General features: G+C 33.7%; 1 protein-coding gene across 1 annotated transcript in view; it reads left to right on the plus strand.

The window, feature by feature from the left end:
* Positions 1-1,454: 1,454 nt before the first annotated feature.
* Positions 1,455-20,297, plus strand: part of LOC133176041 (uncharacterized) — a 29,202-nt gene continuing 10,359 nt past the window's right edge. Inside the window, exons 1-7 of the mRNA XM_061311212.1 lie at positions 1,455-1,478; positions 1,853-1,921; positions 4,062-4,150; positions 7,667-7,775; positions 14,363-14,465; positions 17,005-17,063; positions 20,196-20,297. The exon at positions 20,196-20,297 is cut by the window's right edge and continues 15 nt beyond it. Of these exons, the coding sequence (XP_061167196.1) occupies positions 1,455-1,478; positions 1,853-1,921; positions 4,062-4,150; positions 7,667-7,775; positions 14,363-14,465; positions 17,005-17,063; positions 20,196-20,297 (555 nt within the window). The remainder of the gene's footprint in view (positions 1,479-1,852; positions 1,922-4,061; positions 4,151-7,666; positions 7,776-14,362; positions 14,466-17,004; positions 17,064-20,195) is intronic.

Here is a 20,297-nt window from a genome sequence, read left to right on the forward strand (position 1 = left end):
TCCAACATTGCCCTTTGGATATAAGTTTAGATCAAAATACACATTCTGTGCAAATGAGACGAATGGACAAGTTGCAGCTCGATGTAAACAATATCGTTGAAAACTGGTATGCATATGAATAACAATAGAAATGTGACAAAACTGCTAGACCCCCTCACAAAAACCAGTGTCGCTTGGCATTATTTAATATTTCCATGTGATATGATATATCAAATCCTGCTCTTAAGATATTGTTTAATAATTCTAATTCAAAAAGTTTATAAATTTCGGAAATTAATTTTTGGCAAAGCACCGGGACCCAACTCTCATAGCTTAAGTGCACTGATCCTTTCATCCGTTTTTACTGCTGAGGATTGATTCCATCATGGAAAAGTTTCGCCCCGGCAAACATGGTGTAATATGCACTTCCCTTTGAAGTGCAAATTATGTGCACACATACAACCTTTCAAGTTTGTTGGCTAAGAAATTTATGATAATTTTCTTTTTACATACCATAACTTTTACGCTGACTCATTTTGATTGACTTTAAGCAGTTAAGTAACACTTACAATATAAATTATTCCTTTCATTTGGTATCGTATTTAGTTTGTTCTTAGACATTACACATACTCACATCAGAATTCAGACTGTCATTTAATACCCGATCTTTGAATTACACTTTGAATTAATCTACTTGATTTGTACCTGTAGACTATTTATGAAGTTATTTTTGGCACTGAATAGCTCAGAGCTTTCATGAAGTTAGTCGAAGACATTGGTGATGGTTTGGTATCTCTATGGTTTATGGTTTCCAAGGAGCAGCTATAACAAGCTTTTATTGCAAGAGGTGTAATAACTCCTCAAGGGGATATATGTTCATATATGCAGGGTCAAGGGAAAAAAATCTTTTAAGGAGTACATTCTCATGAAGTATATAGATCTTTTCCATGATTCTTGGAACTCAAAAATACACTTAGCAGAAAAATAATAATAATAAACAGAACAATTTCAATAGGTCTTTCCACAGGAATGTGGAAAGACCTAATTATAGTGTATGTATATCAGTTCATCTAAGATATGAGGGTTGTCCGAAAAGTTCTTAGTCAATCTTGATAATAACTGATAAACATTGGTAAAATATATGAAACTATTATTTTCATTAAATTCATATTTCATTTCATTAATATGCAAGTTTTCATCACAAATAAAGCACTAAATATATTTTAACAGATACAAAAAAAGACACACACTCATACCCTTAGCACTAAAATGAAAATTCTTGACGTTACCCAAAGTCAAAATCTAAATACATTTAACTTTTCTCAACATAGTCACTGTTTTACTCAACACATTTCTTATGTCCCTTTAACAGTCATAAAACATGTGCACAAACTGTTCTGGTTTCATACGTGAAATAATATTTAACACTTCCTGTCTCAGATCCTGCAATTCATTATACCTCTGTCCGTGTAAAAATGACTATGTATGGAAGTAGAACTGTTAGTCGCCAATCACTGTCAATCACGTCGCGAACTTCTTCCATCCAAATTTTCGCAGAATTTTACAAAATACAAATGAATTGTATAAAGTGATAAATAACTTTTTAATTAAATTTTGCCGTGCTCTGGGTCACCATCTAAGGTCATGTCTAATAATGAAGTCATAATGTAATTATATAATACATTTAAAATTGAATAAAATTTTACATTTTGTAATTCTCATATAGTAAAGGATTATTAATATGCTAATAATAAATATCTATAACACAACTTTTATTTCAACCTTGTCCACGAACTTTACGAACAACCCTCGTACATACAGGAATTCATTATGAGCAAGTGTTACTTTTAAAATCTCTTTTTTCTCAAAATAGCATCTACTTACATCATATGATGTTCTTATGGGAGCGTATAACCAGGGAAGATCCCACTGGATTCTTGTGGTAAGTGTAAATTTCTTTGTTTTGATGAGCAATTAATGGTGCCTGTCCCAAAATTTTGAATTTCATGGCCCATGGGTCAGGTGTTACATGTTAGGCAGCACTATTGATTTTATAGTGAAAATATTTTATTACTTGGAAAATCTTCTTTTCTGCACCTGATTATTAAGTAAACAAACTAATTGCATGATAATGATGAGCATTATGGATGTCTTTTCCAAAATTGTGATATTCAAGACACCTAAGTAATGGCCGGTTCTGGCCCGGGGATCATGAAACATCTTAAGCTTAAGTCAAAATCTTTATTCTTTACTGAAAAATATTGTAGAAGTCAATCAGTCCAAAATTATAACATTTTTCAATATTGTGTCACAAAAGGTTTGATATCTGCAAATTTAGAGATTAATAAACAATTGACAGGCAAATGAAAATTTGACTTAAGTCTAAGTCTGTTTCATGATCCTGAGGCCTGGTGTTAGGTTGGGACTTAATTGATTATAAAGTGAAAATGCCTCAATTCTTTGAAAATTTCTCTTCTGGACATATTTTCTTCTATTAGTTTCTTTTGATTTATTTTTTACTTCTTTGGATTCTTTAGTCTAAGAGTGTTTTATAATAATATTCATGTGACCACTAACTGCTAGTTAGGCCTTTGGGCCTCTTCTTCATTGAATACATTGTAAAGGTAACACTGAAAGTCTAAATCAGTATTTTGATACTTTTCAATTACCAATGCCTTCATCTTCACAACTTATTTTGAATGGATACAATTAATAATCTTACTTACAACCAAAATGTTGCAAGATTTAAAACCATGCATGAATTTTTTACAAGAAAAGTGAATTTGTAACAAAAGATGATACTTTAATTTGTAAGTAATTAGATTATTTTATTATACCTCTATTAAGAATACTTAAATTTGATTGGCTTGTTAGAAGGCTTTTAAACTTAATAATGACTCCAAAAAGTACCGATTACAGCAATAATGACCTAGGAATCGTTGCACGTGGGGTATTATGACCCGGTCATTATAAATAAAATCCCATTAAAATTTAAAAATTAATGCATACAGAACGACTGTTCATTACAAAAAATGCCGTTATAAAAATATGTATAGTCTTTTTATGATACCTATATGATTGTCCTTTAGATGCATCATAAAATTTATCGTTTTCATTGAAACTTTCATTGTACAATGTGAAATTCAACGAATGCAGACATGGCTCTTTTGTACAGTATAAGTCTGCACCAGATTGTTTTTGTACTTGCAAATGGTATTTGTGAATTTATAAAAATGCATCTTACTGACAATCACAGAGTGTTTTTATAAATCGGTGGTGCAAAAACTTACAAGACTTGCAGGCGAAAAGTAAACAACTTCACTAGCGAATCCCAATTCCGATGAAACACTGATAATAACAGTTCGTAGGTTTAATACACACTTGATTATTTTAGTAATTAAGCCTACAAAAATTCTCTTAACTTATATTGGTATAATAAAACAATTGATTACCCCTTATGAGTTCAAGATGGTGAAATAAGGACCCTTGACCTGGCCCACGAGGTGACCTGACCTGACCGAGGCCACGTAGCGGCTGAGGTCAGGTCAGGTAACCTCGTGGGCCAGATCAAGGGTCCTTATTTCACCATGTTGGCATCATAAGGGGTAATTAATTGTATAATGAAACAGTTCATTAAAATTCATTTGACTTGTATATTCCTAAATGACTCAAATAAAGCAAATTTATGTTTACACAAGGCCTTGACATGTGATTTAGTGAGTCAGACACACCTCAGGATAAAACAAAATCTTTTCCACATGCAATTTACTCACATTTTTGAAATGGAGACATGGTGCTTTGTAGCAGTTGATCTATAAATTAATGAATCTCAAGCAATATTTGGAGTACCAATAATAAGGAGATAATTTGTAGGTTTTGAATTCAAATTTACAGGTTATATAACCTTGTTTCCCAAAACTCCCATATTTTCTTAACAATTTGTTGGTTATGTAAGAATTCTAATTTTAATTCTGTTGGAACAACCTGTGATTAAATATTAACTTTGATTTCTTAACTGTGAGTCCTAAGCATAGAAAGTATCAAGTTCCTTGATTTGCAACTATTTTTTTGACATTTTACAGGTGCTAGAACCATCCAAAGGAAACTTCTATTATATTGACCCATTTGGACACAAAGAGAAGCAAGCATCAAAAGCTCTGCATAATTGGAGGTAATACCCCCCTCCCTCCTTGAAAAAAATTGAAGCACTGATACAGTACTGAAAGATGGGGTCAAAATAATTAATTTCATGATTTTACAAATTCATTGCTTTATAGTGAAAATTTTTTTAAGGGTTTTGATACAACTTAAAACTTTTTTATACATTTGATATTATGATCATAAAATATATGTTGGAAAAAATTAAAATAAAAAAAGTAAAAAAATATACCTTCACGTTTTAAATTCACTCTATTACATAGATTAATCAGTAATTACTGGTAATTAAGAAACCTATTTGAATTGTCTGAATTTCAACGGGTCCAAATTAATATAACATTTCTGGAAGTAAACAATTGATGACACATACGCATTCTAATATTAAGCAGCTGAGTAGTTTGTATACTAGTGTGGTTCAATATTAAATTTTCCATGTTTAAAATTTTCGAATTGTTTCTCTAATTTGAGTAAGAAAATCTTCATATTACTGTCTTTAGTTTGATCCGTCGTGTTTGTATTTTGATTAACACAATTTCTGCACTCTTTTAGTTAACGTAGATTTAATATCGTGTTCTACGCACAGCTTCTGTTTTGAGTCCTTAACTAACAGTTAACTAATAGACATGCAGGGTCATGTGACCCCGTCTAAAAAACAAAACAAAAAAAAACAACAACATAGTATATTTTGATAAAGAATAATGTTCGTGATATTAATTTTAATTAAGGATCAGCCAAATATAAATTTTGAAAGGATCAATAGAAAGCAAATTCAAGCATTTTCAGTTTTTGGTACATTAAGAAATTTGTAGTGTTTGTAATTCATTTGCTTGATCATTTTGAATTCAATAAAGTTAATTTGTTTTATAATCTATAAATAAAAGGAATGTTTCCATTATGCACACATGTGCTAAACAGGAATTTGTCAAGGTAAGATTTATTTACCTTAAATGCTATAGTTAGTAAATAGGGAGAGAATAGGAATTAAAATAAAACAAGGGCACCCTGAAGCGGAGCATCCCTTTGCAAAGAGCATATCTATAATAAAGGCAGCATTCAACATCAATCCTGATGCAAATAATGTCACTTCCGTTTTGCACAGGACTAACTAACACACACACAATTGCGTTACTATATCCCCTCCAACTCTGTTGTAAGGGGTTAACAGTTGTATGATATGATGATGACTTTAACTTTTCAATCGTCAACTTCCCTTACTTATGCAGCAATATACCTTCATCACCTGCATACGGGGTTTATATCTCTTAGTTGATTCGATACGCAAGAGCATGTACTACGTAATATGTATAATTTCTAAAATGAGGTAAATTATTGACAAACGAGTTGATGGAACAAGAATATCAGCAGTCTCCTTTAAAGTCATCATTTTGTAAGTTCTATGGGCAATACAATGACCTTGTCAGCAAATACAATTTATCATAGAGTCAAATGCTAGCTGACTGACTTTTTTTTATACTAATTGTTAGGCCATTATTTACACACCGAATTGTCTACAGATTTTTTCGTTATTTCCCGATCATGACAATTAAGGAGCACACGACGGGTGTGACTGGTTGGCAGGGGATGCTCACTCCTCCATGGCACCTGATCCCACCTCTGATGTTTTGGAGGTCCGTGTTTGCTCTGCTCCTATCATTTTGTAAGTTCTATGGTCAATACAATGACCTTGTCAGCAAATACAATTTATCATAGAGTCAAATGCTAGCTGAATGACTTTTTTTCATACTAATTGTTAGGCCATTATTTACACACCGAATTGTCTACAGATTTTTTCGTTATTTCCCGATCATGACAATTAAGGAGCACACGGTGGGTGTGACCTGTTGGCAGGGGATGCTCACTCCTCCATGGCACCTGATCCCACCTCTGATGTTTTGGAGGTCCGTGTTTGCTCTGCTCCTATTTTGTATTGTTTAATGGACTTTTGAGCTTGAATACTGTTTGTTATCTACATGTATTTCATGATATACTGTCTAAATTGGATATATTGAAATTCAGGGGACCAACACTTTTTTTTCAATATAAATGAAGTTCAAAATAAGTGATTTTGGCTTTCAAAGATCCCACTTTAAAACATGTAGACCAGAGTTATGGAAAACCTGTCCATCCTGTTGGCAAGGCTAGTACAATTTGAATGGACCATTAACTTGCAAGAAAATATCGGTCCAAATGACTATTTGAAAAAAAAAAAAATTGGGCAGGATGAAAACTTTGAAAAGATTGGGACTGGGGTGCAGTAATGAAGATTACAAAAAATTGTGAATTTCATGGCCCCTGGGGTTCTGGTGTTAAGGTGGGGCTCTATTGATTATATAGTGAAAATGCATTAATTCATTGAAAATCTTCTCTGCTACTGGGTATTAAATAAACTATTTAAGAACATAGTTATGGTGAACATGGCTGCCTTTTCAGAAATTATGAATGTCATGGCCCCAGGGTCAGGGGTTCAGGTGTTAGGGCAGGGCTCTATTGATTATATAGTAAAATTGCATTAATTCTTTGAAAATCTTCTCTGCTCTTGGGTTTTCAATAAACTAACTTAGTGCATAGTTATGATGAGCATGGTTGCCTCTTCCAAAATTGTGAATTTCATGGCCCCTGGGTCAGGGGTTCTGGTGTTTGGATGGGGCTCTATTGATAATATTAAATAAAGCCCCATCCTTACACCAGAACATCTGACCCATTGACCATTAGCTCATTACCCTGGGGCCATGAAATTTGGCAAACAGAGAAAAGTTTTAATAAGCAAAGGTATTTTTACCAGAATTTTGAACACCTGGACCATTTAATCAAGTGTTCTGGTCCTGGCCAGTGCTCTATTAACTTGTATTCATTCTGCTGAGCAAAGTTATTCCCCTTTGCCATTCACCTTTGATAATAAATCACTGTAAATAATATATTTGAATGCCTCATAGAATAAGAGAATTATGCAAGAATATTTATTGTATAATACAAAAAGTACTTTCATAGTTGTAATGATCAGGTAAACATGGAAATAATAGATGAATAAAATTGAGACAAAAATAACTTATCTTTTTTAACTGTTCTTCAAAGATCAAGAGAGGCCAATGTGAGAAGTAATAATATGGGGTAAAAAATAGTTTGTTAATAGTCTGCATGGTAATAGTGATAAATGGGGGACAGATAGATACTAGACCAATTATTTTGTTGATGCAAATCATATTATTTTTCTTGCTTTTGGGCAAAAAGCTTCATTTATCAGTTTATGGATCCTCTAAATTGTTGTATTGTACTCAGGTGACCTTTAAGGCCCTTTGACCTCTTGTTTTAAATTATGAACCTTGGTTTGAGGTGGGCTATAATCGAGGATAAAATTTTACTCAGGTGAGCATTGTGGTCCATGGACTTTCTTTCTGATAATACTGCTGAAATCTTCTTGGAATCTACCTGATTAAAGCAAATTCTGATTTATAAAAGTTGTTCTGTTTAAATGTATCTATGATCACAAGTTAGTTGAATAATACATATAATTCATGGCTTCTGTTTTTAGTGCATTTTTAAATGAGAGGCAGATGGAACAAATTATTTCATGGAAAGTGCACTGCGTAGACCATACAGTTCAAAACGATGGATTCAATTGTGGAGTATTTTGCTTAATGGTAAGAGAAATGCAGAATTTAAATTCCAGAAAATATACTATGCTTCCTTGTTATTTAAGGTTCTATTGGACTTTTGCGAGAAGCGCTGACTTTTACAATCGACGGCTTACTTTTACACCAGGAAAATATATGGAAGCTTTTTTGCGATATAAATATTCAGCATATTTATAGTTAATAAAACCAAAAGAATGGGCCATTTCAAAGCCCATATCACGTTGTCTAGCAAGGGAACGGCAACAATCCTACCCTCAATCCCCTCCCTTCCGACCTTGACCAAATCTCCAAGTTTTCCTTCCAGAATGTTTTTTTCTACTTTATTTGAGTCCTTCAGAAATACTATCTCTCATGAACACGGTTTTTTAAGTTATGTAATTCTACCTCAAATCATCTCTTGTGATGGTAAGTAATGTTAGTGCTCCTAACACCATACCTCTAACCACTATTTAGGATTTCTTATTTATTATCAATTCCGTACCTCCGTACATAGCGCAGGTTTAAATGTCAAAGTAAGTCGTGAACTGTAAAAGTCAGTGCTTCTCGCAAAAGTCCATTAAGAACAGGTGATACGAAGAAAAAAACGAATGCCTGGATTGGTAATAATTTTGGGCCTATTTTTGTTGTATATGATGGAAATAAGAAATTTCTAAGGTACGAAGAAAGTGTAAACTTTCTATGATGTTCAAAATTCTACCTTTCTGCAGCCATCCTTATTAATCCTATTAGTCTATACAATTTTTGTCACTTCAAATCCCATTATAATTGTGAAATTTTGAATGAAAAATTAAAATCTTTCAGTTAAACATGTTTTACTTATATAAACATGACTCAAGTTGTTCAATTTTTAGCTCACCTGAGCTGAAAGCTCAAGTGAGCTTTTCTGATCACCAGTTGTCCATCATCCTTCCGTCTGTCCGTCCGTCTGTAAACTTTTCACATTTTCAACTTCTTCTCAAGAACCGCTGAGACAATTTTAACCAAACTTGGTACAAAGTGTCCTAGGGTGACGGGGAGTGTAAATTGTTAAAATAAAGGGCCAAGTCCCCTTACAAGGAGAGATAATCAAGAAAAGACAAAAATAGGGTGGGGTCATTAAAAAATCTTCTCAAGAACCACTGGGTCAGAAAAGCTGAAACTTATGTGGAAGCATTCTGCGATAGTGTAGATTTTAAATTGTTAAAATCATGACCCCCGGGGGTAGAGCGGGAGCACAATAGGGAATCCAAATTTTACATTGAAATATATAAGAAAAATCTTTAAAAATCTTCTCAAGAACAACTTGGCCAGAAAAACTGAAACTTATATGGAAGCATCCTGGGGTAGTGTAGATTCTAAATTGTTCAAATCATGTTCCCTGGGGGTAGGGCGGAGCCACAATAGGGAATCCAAGTTTTACATTGAAATATATTGGAAAAATCTTTTACAAATCATGACCCCCGGGGGTAGGGCGGGACACAATAGGAAATCCAAGTTTTACATTGAAATATATAAGAAAAATCTTTAAAATTCTTCATTTCAAGAACCACTGGACCAATAAAGCTGAAACTTATTTTGAAGCATCCTGAGGTAGTGTAGATTCTAAATTGTTCAAATCATGACCCCTGGGGGTAGGGCGGGGCCACAATAGGTATATTTAAAGGGGGAAAATCTGGTAAAGAACAGCATGGCTAAAGTTGCTCAGGTGAGCGATGTGGCCCATGGGCCTCTTGTTTAAATAAAAGTTTGTACATGTATCATCCGTCCTTAAGATGAAATAAAATACAAAAACTTTTACTTTAGTACAAAATGGGTGAAAACATAAACACACCCTCTCACTATTTGAATAATTTAAAATGTGTCTGATTTGTCTGCTTTTCATATGCCTGTCTTAATAAACACACCCTCTCACTATTTGAATAATTGAAAATGTGTCTGATTTGTCTGCTTTTCATATGCCTGTCTTAAGACGGGAAGTATAATGTTATTGCATTCGTGTATGTCCATCCGTCTGTTAGCTTTTTCGTGTCTGGCTCATAACTTTAATACTATTAGACATAGAAATATCAAACTTTGTCAGCTGATACTTCTTGGGTACAGTCCATGAAACGTTCTACTTTCCCATTTTTCCGTTCGCTCACCGTTTGTTCACCGTTCGTTCAGCGTGTGTTCACCGTTCACTCTCCGTTCACAGTTTTGCGTTCACCGTTCACAAAGCGTTCAGCGTTCGCTCTTCGTTCGTTCACCTTGCGTTCAGCGTTCACATTGCGTTCAGTCTTTACTGTCATTCGGAACTCCGAAGTGAATGGACTTATCTTTATTTAAGTAAGGATTTACAAATTTAATAATTAACATATCGTGTTGAAAGAAACAATTATTTACAATATTTATTTTTATTATTCTAACTTAGCTGTTAGGTTATTTATTAAATTTATCTGGAAAATAAATGTTGTTATAAGTACATGTATGTAACTATGTAGAACGATGCTGAAAAATTAAATTTAAATATGGGCAATATACAGATGCTTCAAGCAGTGCAACATTTTGTTGTTATGTTAAAAATATTTATTTTTAACACATATTTTTTTTCAAATAATACAGAAATACATATAAGAAATAATTCTGAGGATTATAAACAGTACTGCGGATATCCAGTTGATTAAATATCTTTAGAGCGAATTAAATTGATAGTGTGGTTTGAAATTTTTTTTTTTTTTTTTAAATGTAATACATTATAGAATTTTTTCCTACTTTACATATATAAAGTCTTTAATTAGAGAGAGAGAAATGCCTTTATAACATGATTATCATTAATATAACCAAAGTGATTCTCCAGTAATGATATTTATATGTTTGCCATTCGATATAATTAAGAGTCCCCCCACCCCCTTCCTGTAAATCGGTTACTTAGTTAGTATTTTCGGTATATTTTAATTAACATTTAAATAGAAGTTAATGTGTTTTGTAGCACAAAAAATTCAGTCTCAAAACAAACATGCATCTAAACAAAGTCATTAAACAATAGTAGTTCAAAATATACATGTGCTGGCGGTGATATTTTAAATTGGCAGGGAGTAGGTTTAAAATTCAAGCGGCTTAATCATCCAAGTGTTTATTCCCAATGTATTTTATTCATTTATTTTATTATTTTTTTTTTTTTTAGAAATGTTGGAATTAGATCTAGAAATGATAAGAAAAAATGTTAAAACTATTTAGAAATACTTAACACTTTGCCTTCGGTGTGACGAGACTTTCACACCTGCACAGTGTTGAAAGATTTTGATTGACAGGTCAATCATGTGGACTTCGTGTGAACTTGAAGCAGGAAAATAAAAACCGATTACGACTGTAAAACAAATGGATTTGTTGATAAAAATAGTTTCTTTCTTTGCCTGGTATATTTAGAAAAAAAAAGAATTTTTATTTGATATACATGTAGGTACAAACATTTGAGAAGGGGGGGGGGCTAAAACTGAATCTCTCTCTCTCTCTCTCTCTCATTTGTCTGTTTGATAAAAACTATGACAGCATATTACTTAAGGAATGAATTTAATAGCTACCCATTTTATACGGTATAAACTGGGTTGGGACAGTTTATGCTTTATAAACCGCGAAGTGGTTTATAAAAAAGCGTTAACTGTTCCAACCCAGTTTATACCGTATAAATAGGGTAGCTATTAATTTCATTCCTTATAATTTAATTTTCATTCATTTAGTGTAAGAAAAAAAGATGACTGCCCTTGAAAAGGACTTCAATTTGTACAAAATTTGAATGTAACGTCAGGCGGATCGATACGTTTTTGACGCAAGTCATTGTGACGTAGGCAACCCAATTTATACGATATAATGTAATTTTTTTAACCAATCAAAAATGGCGTTACAACCAGAATTAAATTATTTAAATATCAAGTTGTGAAAATTTAATATATAACAAATAATATGAATGCCTCTTTGTATAATATCCGAGTACAATCACTGCAGGGAAATGCCTACAGATACATGTAGAAGTCTGCTCAATAAATCATCATAAAAAATAAAACTGACTCATAAATATATTATTGCATTAAAGTTTTAAAATACTGGTGTATTTATGCAATACATCTACATAACTTTGTAAAATTTTTTTTTTTTTTTTCTCATTATTTTACACAGAATCGTCTTGGCACGGAAATATGTGTATGGTTGTTACAACCGTTGTAATTCATTCTATAAGTCCGGAGTTTGCTCTTCTAAAATCCATATTATTTGTAATGATTTTACATATCAAATAAGAATAAACATATTTATTTTACAACTAGATTGATTTTATCTTTAATACTACAGCGTTCGGTAACAATTACAATGTTTTACAGCAATAAAAATCGTCTTATTAAAAAGTTTAATTTAAACATCCTACATATGTGCAGATAATATTGTAAGAAACTTAAATTAATAATTTTACTTATTGTGCATGTATCGTCTTTCTTAGGACACTTTTCATTGATTTGTTTATTTATTTATTATTCATTTATTTTTTTAGCACCAGGCATACATACAATAGAATAGTTTCGATGCAAGGAAAAGATCAGAGGCATTCCGAATAAATCGTTCATCTTGCATTCACCGTTCGTTCACCGTTCACTTTGCGTTCGTGTTGCGCTCCGTTCGTATTCTGCGTTCGCTCACCGTTCTCCGTTCACACATCGTTCACCAAGTTGCGTTCAGCATTCACACATCGTTCACTCACCGTTCGCTCTGCGTTGTTCAGCGTCGTTCACCGTTCGTTCAGCGTTCACTCACCGTTCAAGTGGGAAAGTAGAACATTTTAGGGACTGTAGAAGGTGTGTTGTGCATTGAAAGTAGGTTGCTCTGACCTCTACTGTAGATTCCTTTTTTTTTGCGAGTACTTTATATTGCGAAATGGCCCTTAGACATCCAATTGCTAGAACAATAATTTACAAGTAGAGGTTTGATCTTGAGATTTTACATGCATTTCAGCACCATAAAAATAAAAGCGAGTAATTTTATTTTGCGAGTGGTGCTTCTTGCGAAATTATGTGTTAATTAATTCTTCGCATATATATTTGAATTAATTTTATAAATTAATTACATTAATTCTGAGTTCTAAATGAATTTACAGTAAAATAATTAAAACTACTAAGTATTTTTTCACACAAGTGCAATTTTAGTGATTACCACTAAACATGCACATATTTGCATTGTTTTCTAGTACATGTATTTCTTTCATGAGAAGTTTTTGAAACTTGATAGACTACATCTTATGTCGACATTTTATGACATTTCTTAGTAGACTTTCTACAGCTTGAGTATCTTAATTGACATTTTGTCAGTATATACTTCTTTTTATACCCCACGCAACAGTCCTGTTTTCTTGTCAGCGCAACTCCTCATAAACCGCTGCACAGAATTTCGTCAAACTTTGCAGATATTAAGGACACAATGTGTTGATGTGTATATTACCCGGAAATTCTGATTCCTTTATTTTTTCTGGGAATTTCGGCACTTTTAAACTTAGATTTTCGACCATATCTTGAATATAGAGATGAAGAGTTTGTCAGCGCAACTCCTCAAAAAACCGCTGCACAGAATTTCGTCAAACTTTGCAGATATTTAGGACACAATGTGTAGATGTGCAAATAACCAGGAAAATCCGATTCCATTATTTTTGCCTTAAGAGGTTTGCCTATTATTGAAGAAACTTTCCTGCTAGGTAATAAGGAAATCCACTGGAATCAGCTTCTGTAAGGAAATTTTATATGAAATATTTTATGACCTTAAAAGGAAGCATCCTCAGGTAGTGTAGATTCAAATTTGTTCAAATCATGACCCCTGGGGGTAGGGTGGGGCCACAATAGGCGATCAAAGTTTTACATAGGAATATACATGAAAAATCTTTAAAAATCCTCTTCTCAAGAACAGTAAAGCCATGATTGGTCATATTTATTTGGAAGCATCCTCAGGTAGTGTAGATTCAAGTTTGTTCAAATCATTGACCCCCTGGGGTAGGGTGGGGCCACAATGGGCTATCAAAGTTTTACATAGGAATATACAGGAAAAAATCTTTAAAAATTTTCTTTTCAAGAACAGCAAAGCCATTATTAGTCATATTTAAATGGAACCATCCTCAGGTAATGTACATTCAAATTTTGTTTAAAATCATACCCCCATCCCACCCCTGAGAATAGAGGGGCCATAACAGGGGATCATAGTCAAACAAAGGAATATAAATGATATATCAATAAAAATTGTCTTCTTAAGAACAACAAAGCCATTATTTGTCATATTAATTCAAAAGCATCCATATGAATTATAAATTCAAATTAGCTCAAATCAACCCCCCCCCCCCCCCATCTCAAACCACTTTTATATCAACACTTTTCAAGCCTAAACTGCTTTCTGCTTTTTCCTAGCCAGAGTGCTCCGGTGAGCAATGTGGCCCCTGGGCCTCTTGGTGAATTATACTGTGTATATAAAATGCACTGTGCCACTCATTACGTGTTGCATTGTCGAGATTTGGGGGAGCGTGGGGTATGTGAGCTTGCTCACTTTTTCTTTCATTAATAAATCAAATGGCATTCAATTTGATTAAAGTAATTTACATATTTTATTTTAAGTTTGCTGAAAGATATTTAATGCAGCAACCTTTAACTGGAATTGCCTCTTCTGGTCTGATGAAAGAGAGAAGACGCATTGCAGAAAAACTCATGATATATGAAAGTAAGTTTCTTGTATGTTACTAGCAGTTAAAATCTGTATTGGCTTGAACTTTTTAAATCAACAAAACCATAGAAATTATTTTGTTCTACACATGGATGCAGTCTTATGCACATAAACATTTCATCAGAATAAGTTTCATTTATCAGTTTATGGATCCTCTAAATTGTTGTATTATACTCAGGTGACCGTTAAGGCCCCTGGGCCTCTTCTTAAAAAAAATCTCTTGAGATAGAATCAAATCAATCCTCTTATGTAGGAATACAGATGCAAATCACCTTACAGTATGGCTGTGAGAAACCTAGAATTCCATGTTTAATTAACAAATGAATTGTTTGTAATTGTGAGCTTGGAAATAATAGAAAAAAAGTGGACATATTGCTTTCCATTTACGAATTGCATACAAAAAAAATTCTTTTCCGATTTTTGTAGATTTGGGTTTTTTTTTTTTTTTTTTTGAGCATAAAATTCCTGTAGTATTAATTAAGGTACCCTAATAATTTACCTTGTTTTCCTGTAGTCTCACTAAATCTTGCAAGAGCTACTGCGAACTCCTTGGGTATATATAAGCCCTATGTTCGCAAAACTTGCATGGATGATGCATCTAAGGATGCACACTACCAATCTTGCTTCAGATGCTGGATCTAATTACATTTTCAGAATGAATGTCCAGGTTAATGTTTTTGGAGCAGTTTCTTCCTAAAGTTTCTATAAGTGCCCTATGCTAACCAACTTTTCACTGATGATAATTCATTGATGTATACTATCAGAGTTGCTTCAGATGCTGCATTTGTAGAACACCTAAAAATAAAAGGTTCCATCACATTAGTAGGTTTTGAACACATAAGTAGGGGTGACCAGGCTTGCTTTGGATGCTAGGTCTGATCTACATTTTCCAGATGCGTGACCAGGTTAAAGTTTTTGGAGGAACTTCAATCTAAAGTAACTATAAGCACTATGTTAACCAAACTTGCATGGATGATGCATCTAGGGATGTACACTACCAATCTTGCTTCAAATGCTGGATCTGACCTACATTTTCCAGATGAGTAACTAGGTTAATGTTTTTGGAGCAGTTTCTTTCTAAAGTGATTAAGCCCTATAATGCTAACCAACTTTTCACTGATGATGATTCATTGATGCACACTATCAGAGTTGCTTCAGTGCTGCATTTGACATACATTTTCAAAAAAATGACCAAATTAAAGTTTCAAGAGCAGATTCATACCCAAGCAACTATAAAACCTACCTGGACAAATCTTGCATTGATGATGCATTTAGAGATCATGCTCACAGACTTGGTTCAGATGCTGGATATGACCTACATTTTCCTGATGAATGACTGGAATAAAATTTTCTGATGAATGACTGGAATAATTTTTTGACAGGTCCTATGCAAGTAACTTACTTTAAGACCAACCTGAACCAAACTTCCATCTAGGGATGCACACTACTAGATTATTAGTTTAGTGTGTGATTTTGCTGAACTTAAAGGCAACATTCATTGAGATGAGCTATGTAATCTCTAATTACCTTTGTTTGCTAGTATTTGGGCATTGGGCTAGTGTCTTTTGTGCACACTGTTACTCATGTAGCTGTGCATAAAACGTTTTTGATGCAATTGGCATGCTATAGCTGATCTTATTTTTCTGTATCTGCCATTGTGTACTGTATGGGGGATTAATTTCACGGGTTGTAATTTTCACGTTTTTCTCTCTTCTTACACGATCGCGGTTTGTTGAATTCGTGGAATTGGTATATAATAAAAGTTACCTCCCTTGTCTATAGCAACATTAATCATCGTTATATATCCACTTCACGAGCAACAGTGTAGGTTTATATAAAACAGTTAGATTTAATAATAAATTGACGATTAATTAAAACAAGTGCAGTTATTAAAAGTCCTCGACTATAAACTTCGAATGGCCTTCCTATATGCTCTTATGAGGAGTGCATGTAAAACCCCAAGATCTTCTTTCCGAAGGGATAATACATCGCGGCGAAAAACCACTGGATGGTAATAAATGTGTTAATGTATGTCAATGAAATAATATCTTTCCACATCTTCAGCAAGTTCGATAGGTATTTGAATGATTTTTTTTTAAAACCATAATGTCGATAAAAACTAATAGTAGGTAAAAATACACATGGTAACATTAGTTACACACGGGTAATCAAAACCCATGACCCATGTGTTTTGAATGATGAAACGTAGAGTTGGCTATTAAAACAGCTTTTTAACAAATGCAGTTTTTTATTTGTTGATTTGAATTAAAATAAAGCATGATAATTTAAATAATTGAATGACAAGTACTACTCGTAATTACTGAAATGACCATGTACTGCACGTATATATACCTATCGTAGTATATTCTCAAATTTACAAATAAAACATGGAGGTTTATGAAAACTTATTCACTGTTTCTTGAATTCATGGATATATTAACACCGTGAATATAGCGAATATTAACACCGCGATTTATTTTCCCCCTATACAGTATATCCCTAATTTGTATCATTAATCTGTTGTTTTTTTTTTCAGTTTATCAAAAACATGCCTGTCCTTGTTGTGGACATGGAATCTTGATCAGTGATAAAAAGGTGAGATTGTTAGGTGTTTTCACTGTTTATCTGTTTAAAAACTTGCAATCTAATTTTTAAAATTTTGGTCACACTTAGCATTTAGTTCAGTGTCGAAGAAACTATTTCAGATATTTTTATCAAACTTCATATGCTGATAAATATTAATGAGAGCTATTCAATACCACCACATTTTAAGCTAACCTGAGCTGAAAACTCAAGTGAGTATTTCTGATCACCCGTTTTCCATCGTCCATCTGTACATTCTGTAAACTTTCACATTTTCAACTTTGTGGTAAGAATCACTGGGCCAATTTTAACCAAACTTGGTACAAAGTATCCTTTAGAGAAGAGGAGTTTAAGTTATTAAAATGAAGGGCCAAGCCCCCTTCCAAGGGTAATCTTCTAGAACCACTGGACCAGTAAAGCTAAAACCAACGTGGAAGCTTCCTTAGGTAGTGAAATTTCTAAATTGTTCAAATCATGACCGCCGAGATAGGGCGGGGCCACAATAGGGAATCAAAGTTTTATATTGAAAAATAAAAAATAAACAAAAATAAATTTTCTCAAGAACCACTTGGCCAGTCAAGCTGATACTTACGTGGAAGTTTCCTGAGGTAGAGTAGATTCTAAGTGGTTCAAATCATGGCCCTCAGGGTAGGATGAGGCCACAATAGGGAATCAAAGTATTATGAGAGGAAAAATTTGATGAAAAACAGCAGGGCCAAAAGGACTCAGCTGAGTGTTTTGGTCCATGGGCCTCTTGTTTGAACTTTACATTTCCTTTGACCTTGACCTCACTTTTTAAAGAGCCAAAGGCTCAAGTGAACTTTTCTTATCAAAGATTTTCCAGCTTCCATTTGTTATCCATCATCTGTTGTCTGTAAAGTTTTCAACTTCTCAAGAACCACAACAAGGGGTCAAAGTTTACCATAGGAATATATACAGGAAATATCTTAAAAATTTTCTTCTCAAGAACAGCTAAGCCATTATTAGTCATATCAAAATAGAAGTATCCTCAGGTAGTGTAGATTCAAGTTTGTTCAAATCAAGACCTCTGGAGGTAGGCGGGGCCACAGTAGTGGATCAAAGTTTTACATAGGAATATATAGGTGTAATGGTTAAGGGGCATTTGCATAAAATGCATTGAAGACTTCAAATTGTGGAATGACTTGAAAACCTTTTGAATGGACTAATCAAAGGGTATATAAGGCAAAACATTTGGAAAGTCGGGCATTTAGAAGCTAGCTGAAGAAGTGGAAGTTGAATCAGCAATAAAGAAGTTAAGAGTAAGAGCAAAATAAAAGTATAAAAGTTATAAGCACCAGTGGCAAGTATCCAAGGGAATTGATTTAAGTTCTGGGTGTAGTAAATCTGAATAAGGTTGATACATCCGGTTCAGAAGGAACCTAGGGGAGAAAAACAGTTTAAGTAGTACCTTACCCACTTCCCATCTCTAGATAAGAGAAAAATTTAAGTACTATGTGATATATCCTCAGACAGAGCTGTCTTAATAATCATTCCAGTCATTAACTCAGAGTAAAAGGAAAACCTATATATCCCTTGTAGGAACCTGATCATACATTGTTACATAGGAAATATCTTTAAAAATCTTCTTCTCAAGAACAACAAAGCCATTATTAGTCTTATTTATACAGAGGCAAACTTAGGTATTGTAGAATCAAGTTTGTTCAAATTATGACCCCTAGGGGTTGGGGGGGGGGGCACAACATGGGATCAAAGCTATATAGGAATCATTTTGAAAAAAATCTTCTGCTCAAGAACATCAAAACCTTGAGATTAGTCCTATTATTATAGTAGCATCCTCAGGTAGTGTAGATTCAAATTTGTTCAAATTTAGGGTGGATAGGGTTGGGCCACATGAACGATCAGTTTTTCACAGGAATACATAGGGAAAAAAATCTTTAAAATTTTTCTGCTGAAGAACGGGAAAGCCATGATTAGTAATATTAATTTGGAAGCATCTAGAGGAAGTGTTAACCCCTCTCCCCCCAGTTAACATTTCAATACTGAACTAATTTCTGCTTCTTCCAAGCCATTGTGCCCAGCCGAGCAATGTGGCCCATGGGCCTCTTGTTAAAATAAGTTTTAAGCTAAGTTTAAAGGAAACTAATTTTTTTACTGATGGAATTATACTTCGTCAACATTTTACTGTCATGGTAGCTCAATCGGTAGAGTGCTTGCTCCATGATCGGAAGGTCGTGTGTTTGAATCATGGCTGCGACTGACCTAAGTTGATAAAAAATAGGTAGCAACTGTTCCTTCGCCAAGCCCTTAGCACTTTGAAGTGAAAGTTGCGGGTCCTTGGGATGAGACCTTAAAAACTGAGCCCATGTCACGGAAGGTGTTGGCACAATAAAGAACCGTCAATGCTCAATGGCCCCGAGTGCCAAGTAAAGGTCTAAATTTGAAGCCCTTCACCGGTATATATAAGTGAAAAATTCTCGAATGGGACGTAAAACAACACACAATCAATCGTCAACATTTTTTACCTTGACCTTGACTTCAAAAATGTCAAAGAAACTATTCAAGACATTTTTATATAAGAGCTATTCAATGGCATCAACATTTTGGATCCTTGAATTTGGCTTCAAGTTAATTTGTAGCAATTTACCCATATCACCTGCATATAAGGTTTATGTTTCTCAGTTGATTCAATGCACAAGAGCATGCTCAAGATACAAACAATTTCTAAAATGAGGCAAGCATTTGACAAACAAGTTAATGAAACAAAATTATGAACAGAATCGTTTAAAGTCATCATTTCTAAAATAAAAATTTCTTAATCATCACAAAGAGCACATGGTGTGGGACTAGTTGACAGGGGATGCTTACTCATGGATGGCACCTAATTCCACCTCTGATGTTTTAGAAGTCCATGTTTGCTCTGCTCCCTATTTATTTGTTTCAATGGAATTTTGAGCTTGATTACTATTCTTTACCTCCATATTTCATTCTTAGAAGTTCTAAATTTGACACCATGATAGTTCCTGGTAATTGTGAATCTTCATGCTGGCAAAACACATTGGGCATAGATGATGTCATTGCAGAATTGAAGTTTTTTGCTAAAAAAATATTTTTAAAAAATGGGATTGGATTGATATGTTTGAAAGTTTAGAAATTCTTTTACAGATTTCTTGCATTTCTTGTGGGAGAAACTTCCATAAAAAGAGCTTTTGTGTGGGAGAGGAGTATATCAACGATAATGTTGTGAACATTCTCTGCAAGGGCTGC

This window comes from Saccostrea echinata, unplaced genomic scaffold (genome assembly GCF_033153115.1).
Source record: "Saccostrea echinata isolate AGI-Se365-2 ecotype Australia unplaced genomic scaffold, CSIRO_AGI_Sech_v1 ptg000065l, whole genome shotgun sequence".
NCBI classification, from domain to species: domain Eukaryota; kingdom Metazoa; phylum Mollusca; class Bivalvia; order Ostreida; family Ostreidae; genus Saccostrea; species Saccostrea echinata.